This window comes from Gallus gallus, chromosome 3 (assembly GCF_016699485.2).
Source record: "Gallus gallus isolate bGalGal1 chromosome 3, bGalGal1.mat.broiler.GRCg7b, whole genome shotgun sequence".
NCBI lineage: Eukaryota > Metazoa > Chordata > Aves > Galliformes > Phasianidae > Gallus > Gallus gallus.
Window position 1 is genome coordinate 87,662,525 of NC_052534.1, and position 21,347 is coordinate 87,683,871.

Here is a 21,347-nt window from a genome sequence, read left to right on the forward strand (position 1 = left end):
TTGAAAGTGTGAGTGCAGAATAAGGGCCCCAGGGCTACAAGCACAAACTATTAGTAATAAGTTATTGCTCACTACAGGAATGCAACCTTCTGTTCTGGTATTAAGGATAAAAAGGAAACAGAACCAGAACTCAGTGTATGTAAAACATTGGATATGGTAAAGTTTGTATGCAACAAATAATGTGCTGGCCAATGGAGAAAAATAAATAGAAAACATATCAAAATAACTCAAAGTGGGCTAAAAGCACAGAGGAAGTCAATGTCACTGTTAACATCATGCACCTCTCTTTAACTGGATATCCAGACAGAAAAACAAAGGAGATAGAAATGAAAAAATTGGTGTAGATCTATTTTAATTTTACTGGGAATGATCCATAGCAATTAGATCATTTGAACTTTAATTTTAGTTATCATTGTAACCAGACTAGTAACTATCATGAAAGCTCTGTGTGTTTGTGAACTTGTGTTCGCTTGTGTGAATGGAATGATGAGGAAGCATTAGCAGAAAAGATTAAACTGAAAAGATGGTAGACATGAAAGGTATTGCATGAAAATCCTTCCCAAAATAATAGGTACAGGGATTAGAGGTTGTGTTGGATGAATAAGAATTGAAACTTTCTGAATACAGTCAACTCAGCCTGACCAAGGCCACCAGCACATACTTGTCACATCAATAGTGAACAGCTTGGGTCATTTTGACCCTACCCCGGAAGGTTATAGCTGCCACATGGACAAAGACAGAAGGATTACATGTACAAAATAAGAAAGAAGGGGCCCTAGGAGCAGCTTTATGACCTCACCTAGAAGCTCATGGCAAAGCAGTACAACCTTAAGCTTCTGCACAAAGAGCTGCCATCCCAGCTGTGTCTCTGGGTGGACAGCCTTGAATCACTCTGGGAGCATAGCAGTGACCTTCCTGAGTAGGTAAATGCACCCTATGAATAGCCATTTGCTGTTAATAAGAACAGTTTCACATTATTAGTGATAATGGGTAGGCTTATAAAGTGTGTTCTGATAAACATTGCCTGGGATGAGTACCTCTTTAAACTCAACTCTCTGTCATGGAAAAAGGAGCTAACAACATAATAACTCTATGATTAGACTGCTAATACTGCAATTAGATTACCTACAAACTCTTATGTCTTTATGTCTTCTACCCCACCCTGGAGGCTTGGCAGTAATTTGGGCACAGCAGATGAGACTGAGCGTTTCCCACCTGTGCAATGTTTCTTTTCATTCCAGGGGATCTGCTTTCCTGCTTTGTTTATAATAACTGAAAGACTGCTACTGACTCATTTTAGTAGCTGAATTTTGCAGGTGTGCATTAAATGGCTCCAAGTTATAAGCTGTCTGTGAAGACCCCCTGGACTCCGATGAAGATGTGCTAGATGAAGATCTCAGTGCTTCACTCTCAACCTCTTTTGGTAAGACCACTTTAGCAGAATTTCAGAATACACTACCAAACTGGCAGTCTCTCTGTCTTCTCCAGTTATCGTTCTATACAGGACACTTAAACACAAAATCGTAACACTAATAACAATCCAACTCTGAATGCAAGAAATGAACAACCAGGGTCCATCAGACTATAGTCACCTGGTACTGTAGCATTTATCCTAAAAAATTCTCCTCAAATCTGAAGGACTATAGCTTTGGACTCAAACTCATTTGCAATTCAAATACTTTAAGCAAAGCAAACTGCCTCCTTCCAGGAGATGACACAGGACAACTTCAGGCATGAGGATCTAAGTCTCTACTTAGAGATTTCAGCTGCCTCTGGGTTCTTTGGAAATGTCCATTCTCTCTGCCTGAAATCAACAGCTCCTGTTATTCTCCGCCACCCCAAATACAAACATCCAGCTCCACCTAGATGTTCTCTTCCCCTAGAATTTCCTTTTCCTTTTTTCCTTCTCTTATTACTTCTGTCTGTCTGTCCTCAGATCTCCAGCAGTAGTAGTATGTCTATTTTTGATAGATTTTTTAGATTTGTTTTTTAAAAAAATCATTTTTAAAAGCTGTTAAGAGTAAGGGTTTTGTTGTGTTCAGTTTTTTTGATAGTTAAAACATTTTGGCCCAGTTGAGTTTAATTAAAAGATATCTTTTCATTTAAAGATAATTGATCTGACAGGGAAAAGAAAAAGGTTGATGTTATTTGCTCCTGGCAGCACAGATTCTATCAAGTTGTCTCCCATGTTCATACTCTGCCATTATTACAAAACTTTCATTTCCATTTCTTTTAAATCTCTGAAGCATGACATTTTCAATAGATACCTCCTTTTCCAAACCACTACATCTTGTGTCTGAGCATTTATCTTGCTAAGGAGCTATATTTTTGGAGCAGGAATCCAAAGGGTATGATGAAACACACAGAGCTGTACAGCTTAGATTTTCAAAGGCAATGCATCTGGCACCCACATATCAATGACAGAGAATAGCATAGCTTTCACATTTTAAAGTTATCTCTGTGATTGATCATGACATACTCTCAAATATGATTTTCAAGATCCATAAAGTCATCTGGCACCTGGATTTGTCAGTTTTTAGATCAATCAGAAAAAAAAAAGTATTAAAAAAAAAAGGTATTAAAGTGAGAAAGAGAGAGAGAGAAAGAAAGATGCTTTCATAGACTTCATAAAGTGCAAATTTAAACCTTAGTCTTTATTCACTCTTTTATGACTGGAATGAAGACTTACAGTTTAACTGCTGCCATTCCAGCAGGAAGCAGTGAAAGTCTTATACTACCAGCTAGCCCAAATACCTCATCTCCTTTCCAAAAGGAACAGAAGGGAATCATAGAATCATCTAGTCCAACCATCAGCCCATCACCGCCATGCCCACTAACCACGTCTCTGTGCCACATCAACGTATTTCGTGAACACCTCCAAGGACAGTGACTACACCACTTCCCAGAGCAGCCTCTTCAATGCAGCACTACTCTTTCTGAGAATAAATTTTTCCAAATACCCAACCTGAACCTCCCCTGGTGCTATTTAAGGCCATTACTTCTTGTCAGGTAACAAATATATACTCACTGATGGTTTACTAAGGATACACAGCACATTTGTAAAAACTTCAGACACTAAATTTTCAGCTTTTTAACCAACCATAGGTGGAGGAAGCTGTCATTCTCATCGTTAAGAAATAGATTGTTTCATCATATATAATCAGCAATAGGCTTTCCTTCAGATGTCCTACTACCCTCTCAGTCATCTGTGCAAGGGATTTAACAAATAACCAACATGAGCCCTTCTACAAGCATTCTTACCTGTCCTTCACCAATAAAACTCAGTGGGATGATAGTCTGAATGTCTCTTTACCCAGTCTGCTGTCCGTGGAATGTAGAGCACAGTTCAGAGAAAAATAAATACTGAACTTCAAAAAGCAGTGAAGAAATGTGTGTGATAAAACTGGTTTTCCTCTCATCAGCAGAGATTTTCAGAGGTTCTTTTAACAAGCTATTTTCTGAGTAGGCCTGTGTGGGCCCAGAAGAATGCTGGCTACAAAGAGTGATTATTCAGGCACTCAGCTACTAACATGTAAGAAGGTAAAGCTGAATAGCTGTTTGCTTCTTCCACACTTTCACAAGGGGAGAGGATGGTATACTTCGGATCTTGTTTTATTTTCTGTGCTTATCTTTAAAAAGCAGCTGTCTTTAAATATTATTTAACTTCAGCTTTCCCAGATGTCAAGAATATCACGTTTGACAATATCAAGGTCATTTTGATCTGACGGTATTTGGAAGAATAGCTACATTTGTTCCAATTAAGTCATTTTATTTTTATTTCTTTTCTAACAAAAGAGCTTGTGTGAAGAGCTGTCATTTTACAAACTTGACTTTGTCTCATCAAGAAAAAATATTTTGAGCTTTGTACACTGCATAATCACTGAGCTGAATAGTCATGCACCATTCCTCAGATATTTTTGAGTGTAGGAAAAAGAATGGGAGTATGTTTTCTGAAGCTAACTGTACATTTTGTACCAAGAACAAGCTTACTTACTTAAGCCAAGAAATTCAGGCAGTTTGCAAACTGACATCTATGCTCTGCTCTGCCTCAGGCTTCTTCAGGAGCCCTGTTCAAGGTCTTTCACTATGTCTACTCTAAAACATTACAACAGTCCATAGCTAACCACAGCTTCAGTCTTTACCGTGTGTTCACAGATTAACTATACCCACATGGCATTATTTGTCTAATCTTTTGTGACAATAACGTACCTACTTAGCACATTCCTTTACACATTAACTTAGAAGAACATTCACTTCTTCCTTTTTTGCCACCTGAATATATATGTCATCTATCAAAGTTCCCACTTGAGTCCAGTCAAGAAGTTCTTCATAACTAGGACAATAATCCCTTTCAAATTGCTATCTTTACCCTAAAGTCAAGTTCTGATTTTGTCCTGCAAGCCACATTTCTGTCAGAACAGAAATACAAATGATGCTGTTTACTTTCATAATCAGGTTTTCCTTCTGGCTAGCCTTATGTTCTCAGTCTTACATTCCGGCATCAATTAACACATCTGACCAATAATATTTTTCTTACTCCATCTATTCGTTCTTATAAATCACCTCGATTTCTCTCAGCCACTGTTCTCTCTACTTGCAGTTTGCAAACTACCTATATCACCTCTAGAGTTCATAACATTTCAAGCAGACCTTGGAAAAAGCAAGAAAACACTGTGTATCCAGCTTTTGGGCTTCTTGACCAAGTACGCTACTAATGCCAGGCTTCTAGAGTCTCCCAGATTTGAGCAAAACCTTGTCAGTGTTATCTTCCAAAGTATACTTTAGACTTTAAGATGAAACTGTGCAAATAACAATATCTCTATAAATACTATAATCAAAAAGGATAATTGCATCATAAAACGGGAAGGTGATTTAATTTTAGTGAACTTAAGTTTACATATTTTCATTTACTTCCTACTGATATTTTCTTCAGAAGCTTACAGTATAAGAATACAGGTGATGACATAATGGAAAATGTTTTTAATCCAGTAACAAAGAATACAGATTCAGTACATGATTCCTAAACATTTGCATTTTCACACTGCATCTTCACTCTAACTAGTTGAAGGAAGGCATAGATGTAATAATCACCTCTTCAGATTAAAGAAGCAATTGGGTTATTTTATTGCCAGAACTGCATTTTGGGAGATTTCATAAAGATTTTAATAATCTTAAAGCATATGAAAGCTTCTATAATAACGAATAGTAAAGTTGGTACTATCAAGGCTTATTCTAGAAGCAATTCAAGGGTGTTTCATGAAGATCCTTAAACTACTCTCATCACTAGGGAAAACCAGTTGCCTTCAAGCTGTACATTAAGTGACATAACTAATATAGGATGTGTTCTCTCCTCTTGTCCAGCAGCTTAGCATTTTGATATTTAGAAGTACTGTAAAGTCCTGGTTACCTTGTGCTACATTTTTGTACGAGCTATAGGTGAAGATACATGCCTTCTGCTTCAAACTGTAAGTGTTGTATTCTAAAATTCTACAGCCTTTCAAAGAGATGTGTGTTCCTTTTACCTTAGCAGAAGCTGAGCCTGCAGTCTCCCAAAAGTAGATCCAGGAAGAATGTTGCTTGCTTAATGCTGTATACTGAAATGTCAGGATTGAGAAGACCTTCAGATTAAATTGTTCAGGGATTTTTTTTCTTCACTGTGGACAGTTCTTCACTGAGAACTACTTGCAATAAGTCAAATTTAACCTGAGAATCCAATGAGAATGGATTTCATTTCTGTGTGGTCTTAGCTTTGGAAATGAAAGAAATATGTCTTGGATGCCAGCTGAACATTGTTTCTATCATTACTAGTAATAGAGAAATAGCACTTATCAGCATGCTCACAATTACATCTACATTATTTCAGTACGAGTTTCAGTGAAGAGATTCAGTGAAGAGATTCAATGAATGACCAAGCAATAGACTCAACTTCAAGTTAGAGCTCTGGAAAATAATATTATATATGTGCGATCTGTTACCAACAGAGATTGCTTTCTATTTTTCATCCATGTCCTGAAATCTCATGTTATCATTCTTTATCCCAGAGCATATCCTGCAAGCAATACTAAGAAATAACAAGCATTTCTAATGTTTTGACATCTGTATGCACAGAGCAACATGTAGTCTGATAGCTTCATAATCAATGCCTTGTGAACATCTTCAGAGGTTTATATAACACAGAAACATATCCAGGCTCACACTAAAATATAAAAAGTTTTAAAACCTTAACACTGTAAGTCCAACTGCAACCCTTGTAATTTTATTTATGCATGCTTTGTACTAAAGCTTCATGTTATTTTAAAATTATCTCAAACTGTTTTTTAAGAGAAGATTGTCAGCATACTATTTCTGTCAAATTCTGTCTTTTTCATGGTAGTAGATTTTATGTTCCTTCTCATTAAGGCTGTTTCCTTGGGGAAAAAAAAAAATAAAGATAAAAAGGTGATTAAGAGTTCAGTCAGTTCAGTCTTGCAAACATTGACCAGGTGAGGTTTTGATTGCAGCAGAAGCTGCAGGTCAATGGGAGAGCTCAGCCACTCCCGAAAAACAGATGGTGCAAGTGTCCGCAGGATCAGACCTCTTTTCTGAAATGCCCTTTCTCTAACTTTTAAGGGAAATGTATCAACAGATGTAGTTTATCAAAAAGACAGCAACCTCATGTGGTACATGCCTTACAGCTCCAGTCTCTGATTTTGCATGTGCTCTGTCTGTTCAGTCTTGTTTGTTAACTAGCCAGAAGTTGGCACTGAAAAAGTAGATGGAAAGCCAAGGAAATGAAACTAGTTATTTTTGGAAGTGACTCAGAAGCTCTCTTGTACCAAGTACTTATTTTTACTCTACTTTCCAGTAAAGATCTTTGTAGAATATTACCAGATATAGTAGTAGCTGTTAACTTTCTTTCATTTAAAAGTTTATGCCCTTAATTTCAGCAGAAGAAACCAAGCACTATGCTTGTTGCAGCTGAATCTGTATTGCCATCGTACATAGGAAATCTTATCTCCTTTGCAGTTCTGAAGTGGGCCAGGAATTTTTCATTAGAGTATTTTCTTCCACGTAAAAAGCCAGTTTGCTCGAACAAAATCTTTTAACAGAACGTATTTGCTGTTACTCACTTTTCATCTAGGAGATTCTTTGAATCCAGCATGGACTAACTTGTGGAAACACCAAGATGGGCTGAAAGAACTGGTTTGAAAATGTTTGCCTTTGAAAAGCCAGATGTGAGCATACTTAAAGTTTCCTACAGTGCTAATGCATGCTCCATCTACCAGGTAATTAGCTATTTTCAACTGTCTCTTTCTCAGATATTTTTCAGCATAAGCTTTGAAAGATGACATCCTCAATTAGCATCTGAAAACAAACTGCCAAAGGCTGAAACTTTCCTTCAGATAAAGTTTTCTCCTGGCCAGAAATGTCAAACCCAGACACAGAACATTGTAGAGGTGATATAACGTGCCAGGACTGGTGAAAGAAATAAGCTCAAAGATGCTTAAGTTGAGTCCTTGTGTGGAGGAAGCCCATTTGATGAATGACCAAGAAGCTCCAGGCAAATGTGGGAGAACATCTGTAGTTCTGCAGCACTCACTAGTGTCTGCCTTTTATCTGAGTGCAGCCAAGACCTATGGCAGAACTGAAGATCACAAACAAGCCAGAAGACTGCAGCTGAAGTGTATGAATTGAGGAGTTATCATCAGCTCTTATTCTTCTTGCAAAACAAAACAGTTCAGGAAAGCACGTGGTTGCAGATAGATTTGAAGCTATTATGAGGCATTTTTCTTTGGATGGAACCTCAAACATTAATCAGAGCACTCAAAATGAAGAGGCCTTTGGCATGCTTTCTGTAGAAAATGTGTGTATAACAAAAGAAGGGAGAATGCTATGTGGGTGGAGGTGAAGTGTCAAGAATTTGGTATCTGCTTTAGCAAACAGAATATGTACTTGTCCCGTTGAAACAAATTATGTCTTTCTGTAGACTTCTTATGATTACCCAGGAAAAGCCTAGATTTTGAATCAATTTTTATGTTTTTGAAATCAAGTATAAATAATATGTACTGTGATATCTTTGCACCTGCCTACTTGAAAAATATGCTTCATTTCATGAAGATTAATTAATGGCACAGTGCCACAAGAAATATGGCTGTTCAAATTGAAAGATAAAATACTGAATGATCAGCTTGTTTGAATCCTCATAGTTACCTAGGAACACACTTCAGAAGTTGCTTTTCTCGTTCAAGCTCAGCCTGTCTGCCTCAGAGCATATTCATGTGATTGTGAGTGAGTTTATTTTAAAAAGTTGCTATCTCGTAGCTGAGGTACAGATAATAAGCTGGCCAGCTAGGGGCTGTTGGGATGCTCAGGCAGGAGGAGTTACAGATCACGCACAGCCCGGGCTCTCTGCCACATCCTGGAGAGCTCACCGTGCTTCTGTGCAACCCCCATGACCATCCATCACTGGCATGATCCAGCCCTGCCCTTCTTTCTGTTTGGGTCGCGGACTTCCTTACTTGCCATGTGAATTTCCTTCAGCATCCCCTTATGTAGTATTTGAGGGTGAGTGGCACAGTCTGTTCTGTCATACTTATTCTGCTTTGCACAAAGGGTTAGTGCATAACTGAAGCAGAAGATAGAAACTCCTTATCCAAAGTCCTGATATTCTGTCCTGAACAACAGATAGCAAATTCTATCTCTCTTATTCACTCTGGCCCAGTGAGCATTGAATTATGTAAATGACATGAAATACTTTTATTAGGAGAATCTCCCTCACTCACTCTGTGCCTAAGGTAATAATAAGGCACGGTAATTCTCTCGAAAATTAAGAAATTTGAGTTCAGTTCTTGGCTTTATCATGTTCTCATACACTTCTCCTAGCTTCTGCTATGAGGCACTGCCTGAGACACAACCTTGGCAAGATGGGACTCTGGCTAATCCAGCACAGCATTCTTTATAGTCTCATTCTCATATCTAGTTTAGAGGCCTAAATTTGGAAAGAGTCACAGCTGAGAATGCTAAACAAGGCAATGTGTTTTCCCATGGCCCAACCTCAGATATTTACCACTCATAAGGGCCAGGATTTAGACTGTTTTCTAAACTTGACTTTTCCTGGACATTCCCTCAGGCAGCTCCCTACATTCAAAATAGGTTTGCATTCTTTGAAAGAGGAAAAAGCCCTAAGTGATGTTGAATCTGTGTGCAACATCTTCAATTGGCAATGAAATCAGATGTATGACAGTATCTCTTAATGCCTCATACATTTCATATCAAAACCAATAAATACTATGTGTGTCTATCATTAAATAAATGAATAAATAAATTACAGTTTATTGCCTTTTGAAGGAGATACTAAGGGCAATGCTAACCAGTTAACTGAAGCAATATACAATAATGATATTACTGTCAAGTAATATGTCATAAAGAAGTCAATATAATATCCATGTTAATATGTACCAAATTTATTATAACATCAAATCAAGAATCACAGGTCAATATTTTGAGTAGCTGATGATAAAAGTGACATCGGTAATAACAGTATCACTTATCAAGATGCATTAATGTCAGTTTGCTTCTGTCACTGTCAACAGCTAAAATGTATAGAGATAATCCACTACATATTTAACCCACCTCTCTCTGCCAACATCAGCCTAACATGTCAAATTGTTCTAAAAAAAACACTAATCAACATGCTCTGCTTTGGAAAGTTGATATACTGAAGCTATCTAAGAAGCTGATGAATAAATAACAATAATAAAACCTCAGCACCACAAGCAAGCAAAGATTCCTCCAAATGCAGGTATCATAAAAGACTGACAATGATTGAAGCTGGACATTCTGATTATTTTTAGAATAAAAAAATACCTCAGATTTTAGTACCACAGACACTTAATATGGTAATGGCCATGTAATAGAAATATTTGATTATTTATACGAGACCTTGAAATAATTTTACAGATTTACTCCCAGGAAAATTTTTATAAATAGAAGAACTCAAGGAGGAGAGATATGTTGCATTTTTCATTATCTATAAATGATACCCAAGAAAGGCCTTTAGTACCAACATACTAGCCTAACGTTTTTTCAGCTGTGATAGCCATTATAAAAAAGAAAATGTATCACTTAAAGAAGCAATCTGAATGAAAACAGCTTTTCTGTGCCAAAGTGACACCTTCAGGAAAGACGGTCCTTAAGTCTCTAACTAGTTGGAAGTACTCTGAGGTACTTCATCTCTATTTAAAGAAGCTCCAGTGTATCACAGTGGTGGTAATGGATGCTCATATCATGGTCACAAACCACTGTGTTCATGTGCCATTCAGATGGAAGGGCACCAACATAGTAACGTACCTGCTGAAAACAATGAATAAATCAGGTTGAAAGAGGTGGGATAGAAATGCTGGGAACACAGGTTCCTCTGTGATTTTTTAAAGTTTTGCTATTGTTTTCAGTGAAGAAAGAACTTCAAATTTTGTCCAAAACAAGATTATTAAATGGATTATGCAAGGCTACGTGGAGATATATTGATTTCAGAATCAGAGAATCACCAAGGTTGGAAAAGACCTCCAAGATCATCTAGTCCAATCATCCACCTACTATTTCCCAACTAAACCATGTCCCTCAGTACAACAGGTAAAGCTTGTGAGCAGCCTGCTTAAGAGAAGCATAAACTTCCTTTCCATGACCCCTCCTCTCTCAGACTGCACATACAGCTCTTCAGCTTGGCTCTGTGCATGCAGATGGCATGCTTTCTTTCCTTAGGGCTACTGTCCAGCTTTCTGCTTTTCTTTAAGTAATATAGATTTTCCCCTCAAAGAACTATGTCCTCTCTGTGCAAAGCAGTCTACCAAAAAAAAAAAAAAGAGAGAGAGAGAGAGAGAGAGTACTGGTTTATCTCTATAAGAATAAATCAGGAAGGAAATCAGATGAATCCTTGGCCATCAGCAACGAGACAGAGTATCTGAATAACTTATATGACTACAGACTGGGTTCACTGCTAGGAGTTCACTGCTAGGAGTTCACTGCTATTGTCAATATTTTTCACACACATGCTGGATTTCATACCTGTCTCTGGCACTTTGTAGCCCTAGGCAAGTCACAATCATGCACTTATCCTCATACAAAAAATATTTGATTTTTCTCTTGCTGACGTATCCATATAGCAAATATAAGGTATATCAGGTGAGATATAACTCAATCCTTCTCTGTCCTAAAAAGGAGTATGATTCTCTTCTTGTAGATGGAGTGCTCTGTGAAATTAATCCTTTTTAAATGAGGAAAGGTACTCTTTCTGTTCACATTTTATCTTACAAGGTGCCTTTTTCTCAATCTGAATTGCTCTGCATTATGATTTTCTAACAGAAATGGAAAACTAATTGAGAACAATCAGCTGGTTCCTCTGTTGCTGTAATTACAGTAAATTCTTGCAAGAAATTATGCAGAAATTATGCACAGTTCCTGCATAATTTCACTGCTTGAATTCATACTCAATGAAGTGCTTTATGGAGGTAAGTAAAATTCAAGTAATGAGAGTGGGATATTTGGCTTGCTTTCATGAATAAGGAGTAGGAAAGCTGTTCACTGCAGTCCCAGTAAAACTTTCATTGATTCTTTGAAGGAAGATGGAGTGACTGGTCTGATATGCAAATACATATTAGCTAAATACTATAATCTCCTTCTGACAAATTACTGTCAAGAGAAAAACATTTATTAAGTATACGCAATGCATCCCATTAACATTAAGCACTTTCCTCCATGTTTCTTAAGTCCTTTTTCACAGAACAGAATAGAGTTTCAACAGGAAAATAGACAGTTTGCTTTATCACACATCCAAACCTTTTCAAATATGTGATTGCTCTCCATCTGGAGATATTATGCCACTCGGCCTTCTCTATTCTTTCCTGACCGGTGTTTACCAAATCATAGACACCATCCTGAATTCCCAAACAGAGCCATCCAGGGCTATTTTCTTTCATAAGATAATAAAGGAACATACAGGTCAAACCTCACTACAGTAGTAATGCCTAAATGGCAATGCTCCCTACTAGGAAAGGGTTATTGTTATTACAACATGGAAACTCCAGTACATAAATCTGCATAATTAAAAGTACAAATGGAATGCCTTTCCAATCATTTTATCCTTTACTGTCCAAGTGAGAAACATGAGCAGAACCTTGTTTATTTGCCAGACGTACTAGAAAGAATATTAAGGGCATAATATAATATCTAATCATGTTGTAAGAAACAATGACTCAAGAAAACGAAAGGAAAAAAATATTACAGAATAAATCCCACTATCATTAAATGATGAAAGTCCTCTTTAGAATTTAACCTCCCTGTGCTATCAATCAACCAGAGTGACTCTTAAGATAATATAACACAGGAGCAGGAATGTTACTGGCTTTTTCTTGGGACTTTGCCCAGATTTCAGACTACATTTTCTCTACATTTTTATCTGTGTACATCTGAGCTCCCCATATGAACTTTTTTGATGTGCCAGCTGATGCCCCCTGTACTACACAAAAGATAATGCTGAATGATAAACAAAATAATTTGAAAGGCAATAAAATAGCATCATGATAATCTGACAAGCCAAAGTTTATGCAGAAATAAATTCTAGTTTCCTTGTTGTGTTGTATAGCACAGGAAGTTAAGGAAACGTAAGTACTTAACATGTTCACATTTGTTCAAGACTCCATTACAGCCAATGAAAAGAAAACAGAGACTTCTTAGAAAACAAGTAATTTCACCATAAGATAGGGATCTAAAATGCACAAGAGAATTATTGGTCAATGGCTGTTTACAAGGGTGGATAGTGATAGGACAAGGGGAAATGGTTTCAAACTAAGACGGGAGGTTTAGGTTGGATATTAGGAGGAAGTTTTTCACACAAAGAGTGGTGACACACTGGAACAGGTTGCCCAAGGAGGTTGTGGATGCCTCATCCCTGGAGGCATTCAAGGCCAGGCTGGATGTGGCTCTGGGCAGCCTGGTCTGGTGGTTGGCAACCCTATCCATGGAAGGGGGATTTAAACTAGATGGTCATTGTGGTCTTTTTCAACCCAGGCCATTCTACGATTCTATGATTATGCCCTTGAAGTTCTTATTTCCATCCACTGATTCATTATACCAGAGGCCTAGACAGCCCGTTCAGATGTAAATGCAGCTGTCTAAGCTGATGAGAGATTAATCACATCCTGCTGACTAGACATGTTAAATAAAACGGGAATTTCTATATTCCCGTTCTAGGAAAATTAAAATGAGGCAATTAAAGAACAGACTAAAGTAGTAGGAGTGGAAGAGTTACAGCTTCCAGTGGGCCTACTCACCATCATTTCTGTGATTATTTCTGAAGACCACCAAGCATAAAATGTATAGATTCATAGAATCATTAAGGTTGGAAAAAAAACACTAAGATCATCTAGTCCAGCAGTCTGTTCTATGTCTCAGACACTCAGAACTTGCCATCCCTATATGAAGTTCACAGTGTAGCTCTTAAATAAATTTTTAAAAGTAGTCTGGTCATTTATTTACAATTTCTGTAATCTCATGGAGACACCTGAAATTCCTCTGGGAAGGAATGCTGAAACACTAGAACAACCGAGAAATGGATGTGAATGTTTTTCTTGTTTGTTTTGAAGAAAACATAGCACAGTAATGACAGAATGCACTACTAGAAAAAAAAAATCATTTGTTGTTGTAAAAGAAATGGCAAAATTCGGATAAGTCAAATGCTAAAGCTTCTTAAATGCTTATCTATTGGCTCAGCCCGTAATAGTTTCTGTCCTTGGATCAATTTTACTCTCCTACCATTTCCACTGAGAAACATTTAAAATCAAAATATCACTTCCAATTACCTAGAAGAATCCAGCAGTACAGATTTGGCATCGGGATCAGTAAGGACTTGACTTCAAAAGGGCAACATCAATTGCAAGGCAGTATGTTTGTGCCAATGTGTGGTATGGCAGTGACAGATTCCTTGGCTGTCAGGGAGATCAAATTTTTGGAACAGGCTTGGGATGGCAGACTCTCAGCTAAAGGGACACATGCTGAAAACTCACTATCTCCTGAGTGCAGGGACAAACGCTCCTCTCCCCAGTGCCCTGGGATCATCTCTTAGCCTCCAACACACTATACACCATGTAAGGATAACATTTACTTTTCACCTTGCTTCAGTTACAAAAGAGAAGAGATTTTCTATTCACCTCGCCTTGTGTTTTTTCACATTCTATTTTCCTCTCTTACACTGGCTGCCAAACACAAACAAGATAGTATTAATCAAAAAGTTCTTAGTGACCTTTTTAAAGGAAGCTTCTTTACAGTCTAACTGGAATACTTTCATCCCATTTAGGTTGTAAACAAATCTCACAAAAAACCTGTGGACACATCATGATGTCAGGCATTAAAAACAGAAATCTAGTCTTAAGCATGTTTAATTGGATGAAATTTCCATGCTATTTCTTTCTCTGATGTAAGAGCACCTTACCTACCAGCTGCCCAGAGGGGCTGAGTGATGTTTTATCTGGTGAGCAATTTCCCAAAGCACAGTTGTTTTCTGAGATTATATCTGTTTCTTCTCCCTTTATGAATGACTTCAGAATGATATTCATCTGATCAACTGTAAAGATCTCCAAAATAGAAAACTAGGTCTGATTTGTGATTCTAGGTCTGATTCTTTTTATATGCAATGAAAAGAAATTGTCACTTCTGAGATGCAGACTGTTTTACACAAAGGTAAATGTCTAAAATTGTGTTAATTATGCTCTGAAATTCTGTTGCATTTTTTTGGTTGGTTGGTTTTCTAATTGACTGCAAAATAAACCGAGGATGACTCACTCAGATGTACTTCCTAGATATCTAAAAGAGGGAGCTTGAATCCTGCCCAAATGTTAATTGAGCAGCTCACACACAAGATTCCCTGTAGCTTATGGTACTGAGGGCAAGGCCATGTCTTCCGTAAAATTTGTAGAAAAGCAAATGTATATAAACCTCCATTTTCCCTTTGATTCACTGGATTTCTGGTATAAAGTTAAAGTTGCTATGAGGCAACACATGACTATATCATACAATCAAATTCTGGACAGTTTCATATAACATAATTCTGTAATGAATCTCATTGCCTCAGGAAGTTCTGAATGCCAAAAAGAAAAGCTGGATTCAAAGACCAAGAAAATACACCCATAGCTAATAGATCCTTCAATTTAAATTAAGGCCAGGAAGAACATGAAGGTGCAGAAATATCTTTTTCCTAATGCCTTTTTTTCTTAAGTACAAACTGAAGGAACCAGCCAAGGACAGCATACTGAGCTAAATGGACTTTAAATTAAACCAGTATTTTCATTCTTAATATCTGGCATTCTAATATTGACAACAGTTTTCTTATGGCAGAGAGTCAAGCGAAGAATGTTAAAACCACACCTTACACATGACATTATTCCTAGGATTACCAAACACTGGCTAAGCCTCAGTTTCACACCAAGAAACACATCCAAAACACAAACACAAAATACAAGCTGTTACCCCACCTGCTCTTACAGTCCTACTTCAAAATATTTGTGCTTGACTCAACTCTCTATTCCCAATGCATTATTTTGGAACACGTATTTACTGGTGAGGACAGTTACTGTAGGAGCCAAACATCTCCTTGATATTAACCATTCTGTTTATCATCAATATGAGTCATCATCAGCAGTCTCATCTTCCATCTTCATGGTCAAAGTTGAAAAATTACTAAGAATAGCAGCAGAAGTTGAATGCAGAGTGCTTTTCTGGGGAACTCAACACTGAGACTCTGACTAATGCTGCTAATTGAATTTCTACCTCCATCTTAGAGGAAGATGCAAACTGTGAGAGTTAATATAAAGTAAGGTTGTCATAACGCTTATTTCTACTGCATAGTTCCTGTGACATATATAATCATTACACAAAACCCACTTGCAAAACTCCTGCAAATTTTTTTTCTACAGGAACAAACACATGGAGGTAAAAATCTGGAACCTGGTGGTGAGCTATCATCACAACACAAAATAGCACATAAACTCCAGTGAAACTCTTTAACTTGCTTCTGATAATAAAATATTTCATTTATGGAATACAACTTTTTCTCTCCCCCCCAAAAAACTTTTCAATTAGCCATCAGATTAACTACGCTGTTTCAGCAGTGACTGCTGCTATGTGTAACCAAGTCTGAACACTTACGAAAAGACATACTACACTTTTCACATCAAAGACTTCTTCTAAATGACTGAGAGAAGTCAGCTAGATAAGAAAATTTGTCACATTAGTTAAGGCAGACTCTCTTGAGACTTTTCTATCAGCTCTGAAAAAATATGTATAAAAAAGAAAAATCTAAGTATCATAATCCTGAACATACTCAGTGCTTAGTAATCCAGATAGCAATGAATTACTTTCATCTTCTCCTTCTATGGAGATATTCAAGATCTGCCTGGATACCTACCAGCGCAGCCTGCTTTGCAGGGGTTGTATTTGGTGATCTCTGGAGGTCCCTTCCAGCCCCTACAATTCTGTGATTCTGTGATCTTCCAATATAGTTGGTGCAAATTAATTACCACTTCAGAACTGGTTAGATAAAGACACACACGTGCACCAGAAATGCTCAAATGCTGCTATAAACAGGAACAAGTTAAAGCATTTTTTAACAAAATCCTTCAAAACGCAACCAAAGTTTGCTTCTTCTCAAACTTTTTTTTTTTTTTTTTTTTTTTTTTTTTAATAATAACTTCTCACTGAATTTACTGCAGTCCAATGTGTGTAGAGGGCCCATAAGAACAGACAGCACCAGGAGCGGTGACTGTTTCAGTATGCAGCTGGCAGATTAGGGTAAAGCTGTGTTTGATAGTGGTAAGCTCTGGAAAGAACATTTGAAATGTTGATGTTGTTATTGTCTTTTGTTTATTTTTAATCAAAACAGAACAGAACTGTTACAGCTGCTTCAGCTGCATTTGTAGAAAGGGAGCCACGCAAAGCTGAACACTCACAAATAACAGTGAGAATCCCTTTTCCAGCGGCACATGCAGTCAGCACTTTCATTCATCTCTGCATTAACAACCAATCACACAGTGCCTGCAACAGTCATTGCCACGGAGTTATCAAATTTTTCAGCTGCAAACTCTGATCCCTACAGAGATTAAATCACAGAAGCAACCCAAACAAAATCAGTGGAGTGCAGCTAATGAAGTGCATGCACGGATCTGCACAAAGTCACAGCCCTGAGTATTTATCAGGCACCAAATGGGCTAGTAACCAGATGCTGAAAGAAAACACAAATAAAAAGAAATAAAACAGCACCACCTCAGTAAATATATATATATATATGTCAGAAGTGAAAGACAAATACGAGTCAACTTTTGTCAATATAAATGACAGAAGACAATTGAAAGGAAAATAAAAGAATCAAACTGTAACCTTGAAAGATCCCACAAACAAAGAGGTCAACTGAAAACTCTAGTTTATGTTATCTGATATTACTCCAGGCTTCTTAGTGCTGACAAAAAAAGCAAGGCTGTCTCTAGAACAAACTGCTGGGCTGAAAAGAAGTACAAAGCCTCAGAAGGATGATCATTCTTCCCAAAGCTGCCCCACACACCAGATGTGAATTGTGCCGAGGGACACGAGCCCTGGGAGAGCACAAGGAGAAACAGAAGATTAAAAGTCAACAAAAAACACAACATATTTGCTGGTGCTGCTGACTGAGAAGGCAGCTTGAGAGAGCTGAGAGAACAGCAGCAGAAGAGGATGGTCTGATGCCAGAGAATCATTAACCATGGAAATAATAATAGCAAAATAAATCATGCAAATAGCTGAAGCTTTCTTGCTTGAAGGTATAATGTACCACTGCTGGCTTCCTGAATAGAAGAAATACATCTCCTACCTATACAACCATTGTGGGACATAAGTCTTCTTTATAACTATCCACATCTGTTTATATAGATCAAAATAAAGCAATTTGGATAAGACTGAGTAACAAGTGCCATCAAGTGTGTTACATAGAAGTGCCAGGGGGAAGGGAGGGAAATCTTGTTTACAGTTCAGCTAGGCTCAGGTATGACAGTCAGTGGCAAAACCTGTTTGCGTGGAGGGAAAAGAGTTGTCCCCAAGATCAGTATCAACCCACCTGGAAAGCTGTGCCGATGAAGTCAGAAAGCAAATCCCCACACATCCAGCAGCCCAAAGAGTTTGGTCTCCTTGCTGACATCCAATACCCTGCTACATGTGAAAATGCAGGTGGCTACACTTCACAACTAAAATTTTACTTGGAAGAGGCTTATGCAAGTGTTTAGTGAGGGATTAACAGATGTTAGGAGAACTCTTACATGATAGGTTGTTATGAACACATTAGCAGAAGGAGTTTCTACAGGCTTACAAGCTACCTACAGGCATTCTGGCAATTAATCTGTGAATTCTGCAAATTTATTCACAAAAAGTGAGATAAAACTTAATATTAGACATAAATGATGATAAATAGACATAAATACTATTAAATCAATAAAATGCAATTGTTCACTTCACACTCCAGTGAAAAGAATAAGGTTTTGGAAGAGCCCATCAGATTCAGTATTTTCTGCTCTTGTTCTCTTTCCCCACATTTCTTGAGCTTTTTTTCTTCACATTTAGTTCTCTACTATTTAACTTTATTTCTTTTGTTTCTCTATCCAATCACCTCTTTTACTGTCTTCATTTATTTGCAGTATTCATTCACTTTTTTCCCCTTTCTTTCATTTCTCCCATTTCTGATTTCTATCAATTTTTCTGCCACCTTCTCACATGGATTTTTAGGGCTCCCAACCTCTCCCTTCTTGCTATCAGCTTTCTTCCCAGGCTTTTTCGAACGTCTACAGCTGCAATGCTGGAATGTTTGTGGTATATATTGCAACCAGAGTAATTCAGCCACTACCGCTACAGTTTTTACATCTTGCCGCAGCACTGCCAACTACACAGATGCCTCCCGGGCTCACCTCAGTAGTTTTCCCTACAGCACTGTGTTCACTGGCCCACTGCGTCATGAAATACCTAAGTGCTGAAGTTCCCACCAAGAGCAGTTTAGCAAGTCAGAACAGCACTTTTGCCTCAGAAGAGCTCATAGATTCAAATTTCAGCACCTCTTCCTCCTTTCATTGTCCAGTACTTTGCAGTACCTGGAAAGTCAAGTGTACCTAAATGTAGGACAACCATGTCCTACTACTGCTGCTTGTCTAAAGGTGCTAATGCCTTGGCCCAGCTGAATATCAAAGCGCTCCTTTCATGCCCAAAGCCAGCTCATAATTTAATAATCAAGTGTTGCATGCTCACATTTCCTTATCAGGAACACTCTGATGCTGCATTGCAAATCCAGGTGTCGTTGAGCACACCCATACCATAGGTATTTCTCACTGTATGGCATTTTTTATGCCGTTGCTGTTCAACAAGAGAAGGGCAGAGCTGGATGAAGCACTGCACTGACAGACCAGAAATGTAAACTTAACACGTGAGAATAAAATGAAACAAATTTGAAAATAACAGGCTACTACGAATAACTGTCACTGAGAAGTAAATGGTTGTTCCGTGTCTATTTTTAAATGTTAAAACATAGATTTCGATCTGTTTGTGAGTTAGTAGCTCCAAATATCATTAAGTATTAATAGCATAATACCCTACTGGTCATTACAACCATTTTCTAAACTGTTGTTAACACACAGCTAACAAGCATAAATGTACTTAGTGATGACTGTTTTATTAAATACGTTCCTTGAGCATGAAAGCAATAACAAAGAAATCATCTTAAACTTATGATGCGATTTAACATTTAAAACTTCATTAAAAGTGCTTCAAAACGTAATAACAAGTTAGTACACATAAGTGTATTATATGGGAATGGTTTGCTTATAAAATCCACACATTTAAACTAATATGCATTTAATCAGACAATTAATTCAATAATTTGACAAACATTGGAGTGTTCCATCAGGAATTCGAAGGAAAAAGGAACTGATTGCAGTCTTCTAAAGATTGCTTCAAGATCATATAAACTAGGGGGGTTTTATACATATATTCAAGAGGATCTTACAATAAACATCTGAAATTGGCTTGAATGACATTTACAAAGAATTCAGATGAAGAAGTGAGAGTACAATAGTGTGTGCTCTGGAGACGAGTAGTCATTGGTTACATATTTGCTCATAACCTTGAGCTAAGAAGCCCTGATGTAGATGATTCATGGTTGAAATTGAACCATATATCATATAAAATTGCAATATTAGTGATCCTTATGATGATGCAAAGATAATTACTATTTTACTACACGACAAAGATTTTGCGTTTCCACTGCTTTCCAAACTGAAAACATTTTGAATCCTGAATATTATCTGACAGTTCACTCCATGTTCAGTAAGCTTGAGCACTAAAATTTCCCTCAAAATTCCCATCCATTCCTGATAAAAAGCAAATATGGCTGGGACATGCCTCAGAAAGGCAAGATTCTTTCAGCCACACTCGGAGCAAGTCATGGTCTCTTCTTTTGAGCACAAAAGCTGTTGTGCTGAACATAGAAACACCTAATAGTACTTCAAAATATCTCTGAATTCAACTATGAAAGGGAAAACTGGTTTTCAAAACAGATTGTCAGCTCCTTTTACACATCCTTCCACAAATACTTCCTTTATTTGCTTAGCTAAATACAAGAAAAAATATGTTCTTTATGGCTTGGTGCCTGTTCTGTTCTTCTGCAGTGAGGACATACTACATTCTTATGCCATACAAATAATCACTTTGTCTAATATAGTTAATATTCATGAAGACATAGATATACAAGTAACTGCAGATTTACTGGAAGATGATCAGTCCCTCAGACATTGATCAAAATTGGTTACCTGCTTTTAAAGGGACTTAAATCTCTTTGGGGTCATTGACTTATCCATCTAAAGCATTCATAGGCAATAAATATTTGATACATTCTTGCACTACATAGAAGCTGCTGCATAACTGTTTAGAAGTTGTATCTTCTCACAGACATTACAATTAAGATAGCTGCAATCCATTGACGATGATGTATCTCTGCACTTAGGAAGAAGACAAACAGCTACAGAGCTGAGCTACAGCTTGCCTGAGATATCTCTAAGATTGATTACCCACTATTCACATTCCATGCAAATGACATTATTTTAGAGGACATTATTCTATTGGAACAAGTTGTTTTTGTTTAGGTCTAAATAAAGACGACCAAAATATTTAAACCTGCTCCTGCATCATTAACGGGGGCACATTTAAATCTATGATATTTTGTATGAGAAACAGTAAAAGCAGAACACTGGAAAATTAATACTAACAATAAGCAATTTCATAGACAAGTAGCGTGTTACAAGATATCTACAATA

At 37.4% G+C, this 21,347-nt stretch overlaps 1 protein-coding gene and 1 long non-coding RNA gene across 21 annotated transcripts in view; one reads left to right on the forward strand and one right to left on the reverse strand.

Annotated features, from left to right (window-relative positions):
- Positions 1–21,347, reverse strand: part of MLIP (muscular LMNA interacting protein) — a 98,237-nt gene that overhangs the window by 63,740 nt on the left and 13,150 nt on the right. For 7 of the 17 annotated variants that reach the window (XM_040697436.1, XM_025149205.2, XM_025149204.2 and 4 more), the window contains exon 1: positions 18,113–18,208. The exons of 9 other annotated variants lie outside the window; for them this stretch is intronic. In XM_040697436.1, coding sequence (XP_040553370.1) covers positions 18,113–18,193 — 81 coding nt within the window. In that variant the 5' untranslated portion in view covers positions 18,194–18,208. Of the gene's footprint in view, positions 1–3,261; positions 3,421–18,112; positions 18,209–21,347 lie in introns of those variants that run through there. One more of the 17 variants, XM_025149202.3, reaches the window with a different exon arrangement.
- LOC121110160 lies at positions 803–17,957 on the forward strand. Of its 4 annotated transcripts, none has more exons than XR_005858137.2 (3): positions 803–923; positions 1,304–1,423; positions 16,910–17,957. It is a non-coding gene; the product is annotated as an uncharacterized LOC121110160 (long non-coding RNA). The 4 variants fall into 4 exon arrangements; XR_005858138.1 differs by lacking the exon at positions 16,910–17,957 and adding an exon at positions 2,712–2,959; XR_005858140.2 differs by having other exon boundaries at positions 811–923; positions 1,317–1,423.